Consider the following 17,206-nt stretch of genomic DNA (forward strand, 5'->3'; position numbering starts at 1 on the left):
GGCACCTAAACTACACAGAGAACCATGTCTCAAAAACAACAACAACAAAAACCCCAGCATTCTAGAGGCAGAGGTAGTTGGATCCCAGTGAGTTTGAGGCCAGCCTGGTCTACACAGTGAACTCCAGGCCAGTCATGGCTACATAGAGATTCTGTTTTGAAACAAAACAAAACACAACACAACACAGAGATGAAGTGCTGTGGGATGTGCTGTATGACAAATGTGTTAATAAATAAAACACTGACTGGCCAATAGCCAGACAGGAAGTACAGGCGGGACTAACAGGAGAATTGAGGGAATAGGAAGGCAGAGGGAGAGACTGCCAGCCGCCTCCATGACAAGCAACATGTAAAGATACCGGTAAGCCACAAGCCATTTGGCAACTTATAGACTAAAAAATGGGTTAATTTAAGATGTAAGAACTAGACAGCAAAAAGCCTGTCACGGCCATACAGTTTGTAAATAATATAAGCGTCGGTGTGTTTATTTTATAAGTGGGTTGTCGGACCGCCGGGGCTTGGCGGGACCCGGAGAAAAAACTCCAGCTACAATATGTCATCTGGTATAGTCTCTGGAAAGATTATCTCAAACCCCGTAACAGAGAGGAACTAACCAAGAAGATGAAAACTCATTTTCAACTCTCAAAAATCTACTTAGCACATAAAGATACAGTCTTCTATTCACAGTCCAACATAAAATAATCTGACTTTATGACAACATAAAAGTAACATGCATCCATCAGTCATTCTATTTCAAATTTAGGATTCTAATCACCACCCAGGCCAGCATAGCAACACATGCTGGACACACATCCTAATCCTGGGTGTCAGCAATCACTCACAGTTCCTATCATCCACGTTAACCAAAAAGGACAAGCAACCCACTCTGCAGGTACAGTAGTGACTTAATGCATTTTAAATGAAAACAGTTTCAATTTATGACATTATCCGGGAGCCCCACCATGATGAAAGGCCATTTAGTATTTTTTTGCTCATGACTGTGTAGTATGGCTTCATCATGAGTCAGACACCGTCAGAAGGTTTACAAACCTGCTTCGCCTTCTGTCTCTACTCCGTGATCTTTTATGGTCCCGGGACCTGCTGCATCTCCGGTCGGAAGTTCGGCTTGAGTGTCTACTTCGTGAACGACTTCTCTTTCTTCTTTCTCTATCACGAGCTCGTTCTTTCTCTCTTTCTTCCTCTTCTCTTCGTCTTTTCCTTTCCCGCTCTTCCCTTTCTCTCTCCCGTTCTTTTTCTCTTTCCTCTCTTTCTTGCTTCTCTTTTTTGAGACGTTCATCCCGATCAGGTTCTTCTGTTCTTTTTCTTAACTTTTCCTAAGGAAATCAAGTTGGGGTTTGTTGTAGTGCTGGAACCAGACAGAAGGCCAAGAATCCCAGGCAAGTGATCACTGAGCCACCTCCCCAGCTCAAGATGGATTTTATACAACTTTAGCTTTTAGGACATTCTCAAGCAATTTATAGACTACGTTGTTTATGGAATCCCATACCTTCAGGGGAAATGTAGAAATTTCAGCACCATGTGTATACATAAAATACCATTATTTTACTAATTCTTTAGGTAAAGTCTCAATTTCTGAGTTGAAAATGAAGGAAAGAAAAGTACTTCGAAAAACAGATTCTCATAGGAGTCATGACTGCCTGTCTTTTTACTTTTGGTACTGGGGATCAGCCCCAGAGCTGTGGGCACACTAAACTAGCGTGCTTATCGATCTACAGCCCCAGCACATCACTGCTTTAAAGAACAAAATGCCACTCAAGGTTTCTATTGTTTTGACCAATTTTTAGCTACAATAAATAAAATACAGATTTTTCAGTGATAGTTATTATTAGAAATTACAGATTATAAAACCAGTCAGTGGTGGTACACTCTTTAATCTCAGCACATGAGAGGCAGAGACAGGCGGATCTCTGTGAGTTCAAGGCCAGTCTGGTCTACAAAGCAAGTTCCAGGACAGTCAGGACTGTTTTACAGAGAAACCTTGTCTCGAAAAACCAAAAATAAATAAGCAAACAACAGATTATATTTACAAGAAACTTACTTTTAACTCTTCCACGGTGGCTTTAATTTTGGCATAGCCCATGTGTTGTTTGCCCATCAAATGGTCATCTACCCGGGACTGGGCATCTCCTACTATCAAAAAGGCTCCACACACCTCACAAACTTCCATCTGTTTTTCTTGGGCAGCAAAACTTTCAATAGTCTGAAATGAGAAGTCAGTTGCCATGAGAGTATCTGAGGAAGACAGAATGAATTCCAAAAGGAACTTAACATCTATTTTCCATTTCTCTAGCCAGAAGCTGAGTACAACTGCTTAAGTTCTAGAGAGGGAAGGATGGAAAAGAGCAACCAACTTGCCTCTTCTAGGAAAAAGAACAGGCACTGCTCACCTGACTTCACTGCTGAACACCCACATCACACTGAAAACCTTCAACTTTCAGAAAGCTACTTTAATCTAAATTCCTTTCACACAGATTCAATAACTCAGAAATTAAGAAATTAAACTCAAGGTGAACAATCTGAGCTCACACTACTGAGGGAACAGAACCAGTGACGGACTCCATTTCATCAACAGCATCTAAAGCACACACTGCACTACTCACAGTAAGGTGGGAGACACTTTAAGACTGCCAATTTTAAACTAAGGTAAACAGAAGTACTGAGTGGTGATTTACAAAAATGAAAATACAATTCAGGTTCAAATGAGCGTTTACAATTTAAGGTGAGGCTTAGCAAGAGAGTGACTGAAGAACTGTTTTAACAGTCTTACTGGGAGGCTGGCAAAATGGCTCAGCAGGTAGGGGCTCTTGCCACCAAGCTGGATAACACGAAGTTCACATGGCGGAAGGAGAGAACCAATGCCTACAATGTGTCCTCTGATCTTAACACACATGCTGTGACAGGACCACATAAACACACTAAATAAATAAACGCAAACATATAGAATACAGTCTGTTTGTAGCGAGGTAACATGTAGTGACTATTTCTATCCATGTTCCTTAGCTCGTTAACTCCCTCCCCTAAAGCAAGCCACAGAAATGTCAACCTCTCACTTTTGAGACTTCAAGTAGACCATCAAGACCTACTTGTCTGCTCACCAGACCCCTATTTAAGGGATTCTGCACAACAGTCAGGGTAAGGGATGTGGCAGGGAAGCCACAAAAAGATCTGAACAGGCAGGCTGCTGGGTCCCCCACTCGGTCTATGGCATTATATCCTATTCTTTTTGTCTAATCACGTTTCTACCCAGTTGTCCATGTTTCCATACTGCTTACAGAATTACGTTTCCAAAGTGACCCAGAAAAGGGCCTGGGAACTTCCAGATACCTGAATACATGGAGGTTCCTAGAAGGTGGTGAACCTGAAGAGGAGATGGAAGCTTCGCAACCCTTCTCCCATACCTATGCATCTCTTCTTCATCTGCATCCTTTGTAATATCCTTTATAATAAGCTGGTAAACGTGTTTCAGAGATCTGTGAGGTACGGGAGCAAATTAATTGAACCCGAGGTGAGGGTTTATGAAAGCTCTGAATTTTTAACGTTAGTCAGAAGCACAGGCAAAACCTGGGGCATCTGATTGACATCTGACATACATGTGCCTAGGACTGTGTATGTGTGAACCCACGTGCATAAGAAGGGGAGAGGAAATGGAGAGAGTCGGGGAGGGTCGGGGAGGACGAATGGACAGAGCAAACACACAAGCTTCAGGATTGAGCTCCCAACTTGTGGAATCTAATGTTATCTCCAGATAGACTGTACTGAACTGAGTAAAAAGATACTTGGCCAGTGCCTGCTGTGGAAGAACATTTCTTGCTTGCTACTGGAGTGAAATCACTAGCTGGGGAACAGCTCAGAGGTAGAGCATTTCCTAACAAGCACAATACCCTAGGTTTGATCCTCAGCACTGTGTGTGCTTGTGTGTGTGGGAGAAGGGTGGGGAAGGACAGAAGGAACAAGCACACCAAAGCAAGCTAATTTTGAGGGGTTTTGTTTTATCTTCATGTCATCTGAGGATGGACTCATAATGTAAGGCAGAACCTAACCTTGTGACCAATCAACCCAACACACGTGGCCTTTTAAGAAAATGTTGATCAAGACTGAATTTAGGACAATAGGAAAAGCACACAAAGGTTCTCCAACATGAACAGATTCCAAGTAATTCCTAATTAACAGGCTTGAGAACATAAAAGGTTTAACTCACCGAGGTTGTAGATCTTAGCAATTCTCTCTCTTCTTTTAACTGTTCAACCAATTTCATCATTCCCTGGGCTTCTTCTACTTTTCCTTCAGATCCTAACTCTTCGATCTAAGACAGGCAGAGGAAAACACAGTCAAACTAAGAATTTCATAGCCACATGCTTCACCAACATTTAGTAGATTTATGTCTTTTTGGATTTATTTGACGCTTGTGATTTTTTTTTAACAGCTTAGATGATGTGGATTTTAAGTTCACAGAGATATAGTGTGGACACATGCACATATCCACAAAAAAAAACCTTCATTACCAGCTAGACAAGTTCCTTCCCCACCCCAAAAGGTTTCTTTCAGTTCTTTTATTTCATATAAATGGTATTATAATGTGGTTTGTATTCCTTCCTCAGTCTAGCTTCTTTCACTCAGATAATTTAAATGTTTATTCATATTATTGCAAATAGTAAGTCCCTTTAGACTTCAGAATATTACTTCACTATATGACTATAATCACAATTTAATCTTGGTTTTCTTAAGACAGTAGTCTATCTCTGTGGCCATGGCTGGCCTGCTACTCACCATATAGCCAAAAACTGGCCTTGAACTCAAGGCACTCCTCCTGCCTCAGTCCTGAGATTATGACCACATCTGGCTTTTCTCACACACTTGTTGAACATTTGAACTAGTACAAGTATTGATTTTACTGGGGTGAGGTGGGGTAGGGGGTTTGAGTGATTTTAAATAAAACTGTGGACAGCAGTGTACATGTTGTATAGACATGTTTTAATTTCTCTTTTGAGTAACGGAATGGCTCACAGTACATTTTTAACCTTTTAAGAAGCAAACTAGGGGCTGGGGATTTAGCTCAGTGGTAGAGTGCTTGCCTAGCAAGCGCAAAGCCCTGGGTTCGATCCTCCGCTCCAAAAAAAAAAAAAAAAAAAAGAAGCAGCAGCAGCAAACTAAACACACACAGAGCAGATTAAACTCTTCTGGAATACCTGTATCGGAATCATTTTACATACCCACCATCAATGTCTGATAATTCTAATGAGCCCAAATCCTTCACAACACTCAAGTACTTTACTACAGTTATTCTTTTTAATTGGGGCAATTCAAATACTGTTAAGTATCTCCCTGTGAGATTTCAGTTTGTATTTCCCATATAATCAATCAAAAATCTTTTCATGTTTATTTTCTAACCTTATCAGTCATGTGTCTTTTTTTTTTTTTTTTTTAAAGACAGGGTCAAGGTCACGACACTCTCTCCACCAATTTCTACATGCTGGGGTTAAAAACATCTGACACGGCTCCAATCACTTTCCCACACTTCTGCAACAATTCTCACCTGCTGCAGAAGCACATCAATTTTGTCTGTCAGAACCTGAATTTTTTCTTCATTTTTGCCTGTTGGACCAGCAGCCTATTAAAAACAGTAATGTGTGTTAATAGTGTCATTGATAAGTAAAATACCAAAGAAAATAGTTCTAACTCTTGGGTCCAGGGACGGAGCTGGTGGTGGTATGCACTAGGTCTTAGGTTTGATCCCGGCACCACCCCCTAAAGTAATAAAACATCCAAGTTCTCATGAATACAGATAGATAGCATATTTCTTCCCCTCTCCCTTTAAAAGAGAAAAGAAAAATCAGGGGGCTTCTATGTAGCCCCAGTGGCCTTGAACTCGAGAGGCTTTTGCCCTAACCTCCCAAGTGCTAATATGGGATGATGCCACCATGCCCATCAGTATTTCTAGTTATTAATTAAAGGGAGGGAGGAGGTTGGGCACCACAACACATGCCTATAATCTCTTGGAAAATGGAGGCAAGGAGGATCAAGACTTCAAGTCAGAGCCAGCAGTATGCATGAGTTTGAGGCCAGCCTGGTCTACAGAGTGAGTTCCAGGGTACACAGAGAAGCCCTGTCTCAAAAAATTAAAAGAAAAACTTCTAGGTCATCCTCAGCTACCCAAATTTAAGACCAGTCTTGACCACAGGAGACCCTGTCTTGGCAAAAAAACAGGGCTTAGTCAATAAATACTAGTCCAACTATATTTGATCTTTAGCCAATTATTACATACATAGTTACTGACATCTGAAAGAAAAAAAACTTCAAAAAATCCTCAATTGAGCATGGTGGTGCATGCCTGCCATCCCAGTACTTAGGAAGTTGAAGCAGGATGATTTCTGAGTTAGAGGCCACCTAGGGCTCAAAAAAGAAAACCATGAGCAAAACCAATGTTACATTTACTAATAAAAACTGTCTAAGAACTACAAAGAATCCTAGTAATTCATTTCAATGGCAGAAAAAGGGAAAGGTGAAGGGGCTGAGGTTAACCTGCATCCACCACGTACCATCTATTCAAGAAGATCCAAGGCCTGTATGTCTATTTCTGAGCACCTCCATGAGCTCCAGGCTCAAATAGCTAATATCTGCTAGGCACTTAACCACGTGTGTTACCACTGGTCACAAAATTTGACTTGTACAATAAATAGCTACTTTATTACTTCCACTTAACAGAGACAAAGCCAAGGTATGAGGCTAAGGTTAGTAACTGGCTGAAATACAGTAGGAAGATTTTGGATTCATGCCTAGATAGCCTGACTTGCAATTGCAAGCTCATGTCACTTCTCACCTCCTACTTGATGTCTCCACCTGGTTATTTTAAAGGCATTTCAAATTTGACATTTCTAAGATAGAAACTATAAGGACAGAATTTCCTCCAGTTCCTATCTACATAAACTCTGTTAGTCACCTGGTTGCTCAAATCAAGAACTATGCAGACAGAATGGTCTATCCTTTCCCTGCTCACCAAATCCTCTCCCCTGCAAGCTGTTCTGTTTTTTCAACCATCCTCACCCAACCCACCACTGTATGTCCTTCAGACCATTTTCCATTCTATTACCAGAGAGAGCCTTTAAGAAAGGCACTTCAGATCTTTGCACACCCTGCACCCTAACTTTGTGGTGGCTCTGGATGAAGAAATAACCCCTTCCTTCTTTGTCTTTATGTTTACTCCCCGACCCCCACTTTGGATTCTGCTGGCTAGTTCCTTGTTTGCCTTCTCCAAAGGTCACCTTTAGAACACTCTTTTCTAGTCCTTCTCTCCCTGGAAAAGCAATTCCCCTAGACAACCAGCTTATCCCATTTTCTCATGGAGGTGGATTGAGTCACTGGGTCAGGGCTAGTTCCTAGGACAACCACTTTTCCCAGTATTCCTAGGATTAAGGAAGTGGCTAGAGAGCTACCACGTAGTTTAGTGGTGGAGCACTTGATAGCATGTGCAGAAGTCTGAGGTTTGAGCTCCAGCAGCAGCAGCACCAAAACAATCAACAAACAAAATACAAGAGGGGGAAGATGCTTCCCTAACTAACCTTCAAAAGGAAAAAATTTCATGTCATTTTAAAAGACAAAGTAATCAATGGAAGACAAGTTTTAAAAAACATGATATGCTGGGCTGGAGAGATGGCTCAGCGGTTAAGAGCACTGGCTGCTCTTCCAGAGGACCTTCCTGAGTTCAACTTCCAGCAACCACATGGTGGCTCACAACCATCCATAATAAGATCTGGATCTGGTGCCCTCTTCTGGCCTGCAGGCAGACATACAGGCAGAACACGGTATACATGATAAATAAATAAATCTTTAAAAAAAAAAAAATCTCTTAAAAAAAAAGTCTCGAAAAACAAAAAAACAAAAAACAAACAAAACAACAACAACAACAACAAAAAAAAACAACCAAGATATGCCTGGATCTCCAGAGAACAAGGGCTGTTGTTCATTTCATACTTACCCCAGACGACTGCTGATTTTGAGATAATGCCAAACGAGCATGACCTCGTCTAATTCTACGCTCTACCTCGGCAAGCAAACTCTGTAGGTATCGCAAAAAATCTCTCTCATAGCCAACTTTCATAAAACGAGAACTCTTCTCATACCTGATAAAATGAAAATAAGTAACTTTAACCAATACAAGTCATATGGTCTCTATCACCCCATCTCTCAGACAGTTGCATTTAGACTGAAGAATGAACAAGGCATTACATGATGTAAATTTCCGGCTTTATTGTTTCCTATCAAAGGGAAAGGCATTAATTACACTGTTGGTTAAGAATTGGTTTGCGGGGCTGGGGAGATGGTTCAGCAGCTAGAGCACTGACTGCTCTCCCAGAGGACCTGGGTTCAATCCCAGCACCCACATGGCTGATCACAGCTGTCTGTAGCTCCAGTTCCAGGGGAACCAACACTTGCGGCAAGGAATTCACACGAAATAAAAGAATCAGTTTGCTGTTTATTTGCTTTGGTGGTGCTATGCATTGAACCCAGGGCCTTACACATATTACCAAGTGCTCTATCACTGAGCCAGAATCCCTTACCCTTTGTTTCTTGAGAAAGGGCCCCTTAAGTTGCCCAGACTGGCCTTGTAACAGGTTTTATAGGCCTACACTACCAAGCCCAGGTAAAAATACAAGCTTTAAACACCAGTTTAAGCACCAGCTCTACTACTACATTGGATCTGTCCACGATCCCAAACCCAGGACAAACCTTATCTATAAACCAGTGAAATGGTTCAGCAGGTAATCTACTGCTAAGCCTGACAACCTAAGTTTGATCCCAGGGACCCACAGGGTAGAAAAGTCCTCTTAGCTCCACAAGTTTACTACAGCACTGGTACACCCACATATGTAAGATACACAAAGAAATAAAATGTGATTTAAAAAGTAAAAAATAGCTCTCCATGCTGGTATAGTCTCTAATTACAGCACTAGAGACAGACGGATATATGTGAGTTTGAAACCAGCTAGGCTACACAGTGTACATAGACAGTGTCTCAAATAATAATAAATTTTAAGAGTTGGGCAGTGGTGGCACATGTCTTTAAGCCCAGCACTTGGGAGGCAATGGCAGGTAGAGTTTGAGGCCAGCCTAGTCTACAGGGTGAGTTCCTTGACAGCCAGGGCTATATAGAGAAACCCGTCTCAAAAATAATGATGATGATGACGATAATAATAAATATAAAAAGCTGTGCAGGCATGGCAGCCACTTATATTCCTAGCACTTGAAAAACAGAGAAAGGGGATTCCTGGAGCAAGCTGGCTCAATAGACTAGTCAGAATTAGCCAACAGGAGACTTGCCTCAATAAAATAAAGTGGAAAGTGATCAAAAAAGACGTCAATGTCTACGTTGGGCCTCTACATACATCCCCATCCCATGATCAAATGACCCCTACACCACAGAAACCAGAGAGATGGCTCAGGGGGTTAAACCGCTTACTGTACATGCATGAGGACCTGAGTCTGGATCCATAGACTGCCAAGCACAGTAGTACAAGTTGTAATCCCAACATTCTTACAGTGAGCTGGGAGACAAAGACAGGAAAAACCCCAGAAGCTTGTGGGCCAGGTAGCCTGTCATATGCAGTGACCCTATCATAAACAACAGAGGTTGTCTTCTGACACACAAGGGAGTGGGTTACAAAACATTTACAAAATGAATTTTAAAAGGGCAGACAAGGGGAGATAACACAGAATAGACATAATATAAAAAATTAAGCATATAATATGCATTCATATGGCAACTAATGCCATTATTGAAGCTATTAAACCTCATCATGCCCAGTCAGTGACTAGATTTCCATGCATCCTTATTTTATATTAATCAAAATTATTTCTTCAATGCTTGTCTCTTTAAATAACTGGTATAGTCTTTATAGAGGGGAGAATGACCAAAAAAAAAAAAAAAAAGTAAACTCACTGTTTTCTTAGATTTTCATCATGAATTTTTTCACATGGACCTGAGAGAGAGAAGAGCATGTACAAATTATTTGTGGCATTAATAAGCTTTCACTAGCTATAAAAAGGTTTCTTTTTTTCCCCCCTCTAAAATAGCATCTTACTCATTAGCCTAGGCTGGTCTAGATCTAGAACTTAGGATCCTCTCTCCTGCCTTGGCTTCCTAAGTGATAAGGGTTAATAAAAGTAGACCACTACACTAGGGTTTTTCCCCCCTTTTCTTTTTAAAAAGGTAGAAGGCCTCATGTGACCTGCAGTCAAGCTGGGCAGTGTATCCCTCTCTAATAAGTAGTATCACTCTGTTCAGAATAAAGTTATGCTACTACTTTTTTTGGGGGGAGAAGGGGGTGACGACTGAGGTTATAGATCAGTGGTAGAGCACTTGCTTAACATGTAAAATGCCCTCGGTTTGATTCCTAGCATCCCTGTGAAACAAAATACAGCTGCATACATATCAATATGGCTACTACAGCATATACAGCGCTTAAAAATAATAAAAATATAAAGGAAAAAGGACACATGTTATCACTAAGTAGACTGCAGACACCAAAATTGATGCTACTGAGTTATGAAACATCATGAAAATTAACCTCTTTAGTCTAAGTCAATAAAGAGGATTGGAACAACAGTGAAGAGAAAGAGGAAAACTGGTCCTTACTGTTACCAAGCAAAACTTGGGTGCTCGAGACTACTGATCTGAACCAGCATTGATAGAAAGTTAAGTAACACAAAAGGCTCCTTCTCAACCCCAAATACAACCAGTTTTTACTTTTAGCTATTTCTTCTGAAATTTAACTCCATTATTTTGGAATTTTGTGCTCATTTTTAATCAATCTTATACATCAAAAATTTTAGGTCAGGCTGAGTAAGGTGGCACACACCTTTAATCCCAGCACTCAGGAATTCAGTAACTCTTGAGTTTGTGGCCAGCCTGGTCTACATAGTAAGTAGGACAGCTAGGACTACATGGAAACCCTGTCTCCAAAAACAAAACAAAGCAAAACAAAAAGTTAAACAACCTTTTGGTATTTACATTTGGCCAGGTAAACAGCATTCTCTGTATTTTTTTTTTTTTTTTTTTTTTTTTGGTTTTTCGAGACAGGGTTTCTCTGTGTAGCTTTGCGCCTTTCCTGGAACTCACTTGGTAGCCCAGGCTGGCCTCGAACTCACAGAGATCCACCTGCCTCTGTCTCCCGAGTGCTGGGATTAAAGGCGTGCGCCACCACCGCCCGGCTGAGATTTGTTTTCTATGTATACATTTTTTAGATCCTACACACTTCCACTGAGTCAAAGAAAGTATCTCGGTAATCATTTCCCGAAAGACAACAAGGCAACAATTGACCAAGTTTTGTTCTCTAAAGGGAGCCTTGCCTTCCTTCCATCTGGAATGCTCACTTTCCAAGCTTACTAGCATCGCCATCTTAAAGAATTCCTCATCTACATACACTGCATTGGCTATAGTACCAGAACTTATTTTTCTTTATTCTTTTCAGATCAATGAACATTTCCTGGATAACCTGGCTGAGAAAGGATACATGGGAACATGTTTGAAACTTCCTATGTTCAAAAACACCTTTCTTCACTCTCATACTTCAGTGTTTCCTATACTAATGCTGGTATTAGCACAAACCCTGAAGATTTTTCTCTGGTGTTTTCAAACTTCTTGCATTGCTACTGCTAAGTCTTAGGCCATTCTGAATCATAATTCTGTGACTATGTTTGCTGTTCTCAAATTCACCAAGGTGTGCCAGGGAGGGATAGATTCTTCTCATTTGTTGTGCCTATCACTTGAAGTTAAATCTAAAGACTGATGTTCAACACTATTTAAAAATGTATTTCTTGGGGCTAGAAAGATGGCTTGGCAGTTAAAAGCACTTATTGCTCTTGGAGAAGACCCAGGTTAAAGTCCCAGCACCTACATGATGGTTCATAACCATTCATAACCCCAGTTCCAGGGAATCTGATGCCCTCTTCTGACCTCTGTGGGCACTAGGCATGCATGTGGTATATAAATATTCATACAGGTGAAAACACTCAGATACACAAATTAAATAAAGCACTAAAAATTTTTAAATGCATTTCTTTTATTTCTTCCCCATCTGTATTCTGTCTCAAACTATTAATCAAGGTACTGATTTAAACAATGTTTGCATACTTATCTTTTTCTGTTCTACTGCACATTTCAGAAAATTCCTTTTATTTTCAAATTACTCCAGTCCTTTCTATTAATGTATGTACATATCATCCCTCTATGCAGCACCCGCTGGTCTCTAATGTGAGGGTCTCTTGACTCAGCATCCAGGGTGCTGAGATTAAAATAGGCATGTGACAATGTGACATCACCTCTTGTTGGTCAAGTGATTTATTTTTTGTATATACATATGCATATTGTGGTGTGTGGTATATGCATAGGAGTGTATAGCACTTTTATGTGTCCATATTGCAAGCTTTCAGGAGTCAGAAGCATGACTTTGGTATTGTCCTCTATTTGCTATTCAACTAAACTGGCCAGCAAGCTCTGATCCACCTGCCTTCCCACCCACCATGCTTTCACGACAGGTATGTGCAGCTTTTCATGTGGGTGCTGGAGTTTGACTTCAGATCCTCATGCTTGCAAAGCAAGCACTCTTACCCACTAAGCCAACCCCGCAGCCCAGTCTATTGGCTTTTATTTCACATTTCTCTAGTTTTAACTTCTAAAAGCTTTATTTTTAAGAAGTTCAGCTTAATTGCAATCTATTCTTTCTAATATGCACATACCATTCTTCTGAAGATATTAAAGTCAGGTAAGATTTCTAAACAATTTCAAACCTTTTCTTCTTGTATTCCCCATCATTTTTTTACCATCATACCTCCTCCCTTGACCATTTTGTTAACCTAAGTTAAAGGATTCTTCAAATGTCTGCCTGGTTAGTGTTCCCTGACAGGCAACTTATTTTTTAAGGACAGTTTTGCCAGCATGTCATACATGTACACCGATTATACCCTGGTCATAGGAGGACACCAGAGCCCCTAGACTAGAGTTGCATATTGTGAGCCACCGTGAGGACACTAGCAACTGAACCAGGGCCTCTGCCAAGAAGAGTAAGTGCTTTAAAACACCAAACCATCTCTCCAGCCCTGGCAACTAGTTTCTAAGACACTTCCAAATCCTGACTGGACATTAGAACAGATGGGCAAGATTTGTCAGCAAGGGCCTTTACCAAAGGGAAACCAAAAACTAATTTGTTTAACTGAGATTCTCAGAGGGTCAGGATGCAGACAACAGATCACTTCTCTGAGATGTTCACCTGCTCCCTGTACCAGGAGGCAATATCTGGCTATACCTTTCTGCCTCTAAGGGAACACCACTATTAAACACTTACTTAAAACCTTTTTACAATCTCATTTTTGCTCAGAATTGCCCTTTGCCGTGCTTAAAATGTCAAGATCCAGACTCTTCGAGCCGTGATATATCCCAAGGCAAACACTGATATCAGTAATGTCAGAGAACTCACAACTCAGTCAATTATGTTTGTAGTTTATGTTTCAGGTCTCTTTGGTCAATTTCTCCCAAAAAACATAACCCTTATCTTCCTGGGGCACTGTGGTAGAAAAGTTAGCCCCAAGAAATGTGCAAGAATACCTAAATTAGTGGCTCTTTACTGGGAGCTATTTGTCAACGTCTGGTGACAGTTTTGGTTGTCATGGTGGCATATGCTACTGGAAATACCAGGTACGGACTAGGAATGCTGCCAACACCTTCAAATATACTGCTTCAAAATGTTAACAGTGTCAAGGCTGAAAAAAAATCTCTCAACTAAAACTCTTCTACATTTTTAGTATTATGACTCAGCCCTGACTTTTATAGTATCCTAATGCCCCAAATCCAGCACTAGCCAAGATTCTAGGATCCAATGCTTGTTTCTCAGTCCCCTCTGCAGACTTTCAACACAGGTGTCTCTGCTCTGTTGGGACTGATCGGAAATAGTGCTGACACCTGATGTCATTGCCTAGTCCACACCTTTAGCATAGTTTCCACTTTGCCCAGGCATGGTCACTTCTACCTGTGATCCTAGCATTCAGAAGACAGAGGGAAGACTGCTCTATGCTTCAGGCCAGCCTGGGCCACATAAGTGCGTTTCAGGCTATTCTGTGCTAGAGTATAGAGTGTGTATGTGAAGAATTTTGACTTCAGTGTTTTACAAGTGTAGGTGTGAACTTTTAATTATGCCAGCATGTTTAATCAGACTAACAGTTATCAACATATTCATAATTAAACCAAGTAAGAAATTACTTAGCAGTAAATTTTCAAGAGAAAAAAATCTTCAGCATTACAAAGAAAGTTTTGAGTTTTGCTTGGATACAAGGTTTTAACTACATAACCTGGGCTGGCCTTCAACTCAAGATCCCTTTGTCTCCTGCTGAGATTATAGGCTTGTGTTATCATGCCTGATGAAGAAAGTTAATTCTAAGTGTGATAAGAAGGTAAACAGAAAAATCACTTACCAAGATCAGAACGAGTATTTGTAAACAATTCCGCAGGACAAAAACCACAGAGATAATATTTACAAACCTATTAAGAGAAAAAAAAAAAGTAACTTTCAAAAACTGCTTAGTTCTAAAACTTCCATTAGAAAAGGTGCCAAATAATATTTATGTCTTGATATATTCATCTTCTAACCAAGTACAACTTCAGCTGCTTAACTCTGAACTTTCTTTTCTTTTCCTTCTGGTTTTTCAAAACAGGGTTTCTCTGTGTTATAGCTCTGGCTGTCCTGAAACTTAGGAACTCACTCTAGACCAGGCTGGCCTCGAACTCACAGAGATCCGCCAGTCTCTGCGAACACGACTTATAGAATTAAGTTATTTTCTAAAAATATACTAATTATGTCTGTTCAAATGTGATCCGTTTCCCAGTAAACACCATCTTGTGTTTTAAGAACTGGCTGTGAGCTAAGCACGGTACTCAGGAGGCAGAGGCAGGTGAATCTCATAATAAAGAAAAACAAAATGAGGGAAGTGGTGTCCCACGACAAGTTTCTCTGTATAGCCCTGGCTGTCCTGGAGCTTGCTCTGTAGACCAGGCTAGCCTTGAACCCAGAAATCTACTTGCCTGTGCCTCCCAGTACTGGGATGAAAATTGTGTTCTACCACATCTGACAAGAAATTATTATCTAAAAACAAACAAATAACCTCTAACAGAGGCTAGAGAGATTGCTCAGCACTTGAGATGAGGTACTGCTCTTGTAGAGGACCTGAGTCCAATTTCCAGAAACCAAGTTGAGAACCTCACAACTACCTGTAACTCCAGCTCTCTTCTGGCATGCATTCATGTGCACACAATCCTGTGTTTACCCACATACACACACAGGCCTCCCAATCACATAATTAAAAATATAATCTTTAAAAAAAAAAAAACCTAGCCGGGCGGTGGTGGCGCACGCCTTTAATCCCAGCACTCGGGAGGCAGAGCCAGGCGGATCTCTGTGAGTTCGAGGCCAGCCTGGGCTACCAAGTGAGTTCCAGGAAAAGGCGCAAAGCTACACAGAGAAACCCTGTCTCGAAAAAAACAAAAAAAAAACAAAAAAAAAAAACAAAAACCTGTGGGCTGGAGAGATAGCTCAGAGGTTAAGAGCACCGACTGCTCTTCCAGAGGTCCTGAGTTCAATTCCCAGCACCCACATGGTGGCTTACAACCATCTGTAAGGAGATCTGGCGCCCTCTTTCTGTGTATATAAAATTACAACAAACATGGAATAACTAGTAGTACATGTTTGGGTGTTTCAAATGAAGTTATTGATGTCAATAATAATTAATCCACATACCTTTTATTTATTGTGTGCTATATACACATACAATTTGTGTGAGTGCAAATGCATGACAAACCACAAGTGGCCATGGGAGTGTCTTCCTCCATCACTGCTCAGTACATTTATTTGTGTAAAGGCTGCTCTCCACCTTAGTTTTTGGGACAGTGTACTTTGCTGACTGACTGACTAGTCTGGCTGGTCAGCAGGCCCCAGGGATCCACATATCTCTGGCTGCCCATCACGGGGGTAAGAGAGGCACTGTGGTACATAGCTGCATACCTGGTTATCTTTCTTTAGGATATAATTGTGCCAATCGCTATAAATGTAAGATATTAGCCTTTGGGCTGAGGGGCCCCCAGCTGGATCAGGCCCTCTGAATAGGTGAGACAGTTGATTGGCTTGATCAGTTTGGGAGGCAACTAGGCAGTGGGACCAAGTCCTGTGCTCATTGCATGAGTTGGCTGTTTGAAACCTGGAGCTTATGCAGGGATGCTTGGCTCAGTCTGGGAGGAGGGGAGTGGACCTGCCTGGACTGAGTCTACCAGGTTGATTGCAGTCCTGGGGGGGGGGGGGATTTGCCCTGGAGGAAGTGGGAATGGGGGGTGGGCTGGGGGTAAGGGGAGAGGGTGGGAGGGGGGAGAACAGGGGAACCCGTGGCTGATATGTAGAACTGAATGGTATTGTAAAATAAAATAAAAGGAAAAAAAAAGATATTAGCCTTTGGAATTAATATTAGTCAGAAAACTTTAAATGCTAAGTTTCCACCACCTTCAAATCAAATTGTCCAAAAAATAAAAAAATAAAACAGTATCTGGTATCAGTGATGAAAAAAGTAATGCTCTAAACAATACTACAGGACTGAGAAACAATTTGGCACTATTTGCCAGATCTAAAATGTAGATTTTCTTTTTGGTTGTTGTTTATTTATTTTATTTTCAAAAGAGGGTTTCTCTGTGTGGCCTTGACTGTTCTCTACCGTTCCACCCACCTCTGCCTCGGGAGTGCTGGAGTGAACAGTGAGTGCTACTACCACCCAGCACATTTTTTTTTCCACTTAGTCACACTATCTTTTGAGGTACCTACCAGTAGTTTTTATAATCAATCTCACTTATACCCCCCCCATACCCCTTTCTTCCTCTCCCTCCAGCCTAGCTAGAATGGCAAAAGACGTAATTTACATACCAAACAGGAATCAAATAGTGAACATAAATTAAGGCAGGTTCATATATGCTGATATTGTCTAAATTATTAGGGAAAGCCAGGAACAATACACACCAAGTCCCATTTTATTTAAGCAAATTACATAGGAAATAATTCATTCAACATTACCTTCTTTCTTCTTTTCTTTCTTTCTCTCTCTCTCTCTTTTTTTTTGTTTTTTTTTGTTTTTCAAGACAGGGTTTCTCTTTGTAGTCTTGGCTG

The 17,206-nt window shown here is 40.9% G+C and overlaps 1 protein-coding gene and 1 long non-coding RNA gene across 5 annotated transcripts in view; one reads left to right on the forward strand and one right to left on the reverse strand.

The window, feature by feature from the left end:
* Luc7l3 (LUC7 like 3 pre-mRNA splicing factor) overlaps positions 1 to 17,206 on the reverse strand; it is a 32,772-nt gene that overhangs the window by 5,615 nt on the left and 9,951 nt on the right. For all 3 annotated transcript variants that reach the window (XM_006971989.4, XM_016008285.3, XM_042282633.2), the window contains exons 2-8: positions 14,481 to 14,547; positions 9,955 to 9,994; positions 7,993 to 8,137; positions 5,554 to 5,628; positions 4,219 to 4,323; positions 2,059 to 2,220; positions 1,050 to 1,333 (exon numbers count right to left, since the gene is read on the reverse strand). In XM_006971989.4, coding sequence (XP_006972051.1) covers positions 1,050 to 1,333; positions 2,059 to 2,220; positions 4,219 to 4,323; positions 5,554 to 5,628; positions 7,993 to 8,137; positions 9,955 to 9,994; positions 14,481 to 14,547 — 878 coding nt within the window. The remainder of the gene's footprint in view (positions 1 to 1,049; positions 1,334 to 2,058; positions 2,221 to 4,218; positions 4,324 to 5,553; positions 5,629 to 7,992; positions 8,138 to 9,954; positions 9,995 to 14,480; positions 14,548 to 17,206) is intronic.
* LOC121831428 (uncharacterized) lies at positions 648 to 7,300 on the forward strand. 2 transcript variants are annotated; one of them, XR_013041856.1, is made up of 3 exons: positions 648 to 891; positions 3,295 to 3,525; positions 5,448 to 7,300. It is a non-coding gene; the product is annotated as an uncharacterized LOC121831428 (long non-coding RNA). The 2 variants fall into 2 exon arrangements; XR_006074858.2 differs by having other exon boundaries at positions 650 to 891; positions 3,295 to 3,497.

The sequence above is a fragment of the Peromyscus maniculatus genome, chromosome 8 (genome assembly GCF_049852395.1).
Source record: "Peromyscus maniculatus bairdii isolate BWxNUB_F1_BW_parent chromosome 8, HU_Pman_BW_mat_3.1, whole genome shotgun sequence".
NCBI lineage: Eukaryota > Metazoa > Chordata > Mammalia > Rodentia > Cricetidae > Peromyscus > Peromyscus maniculatus.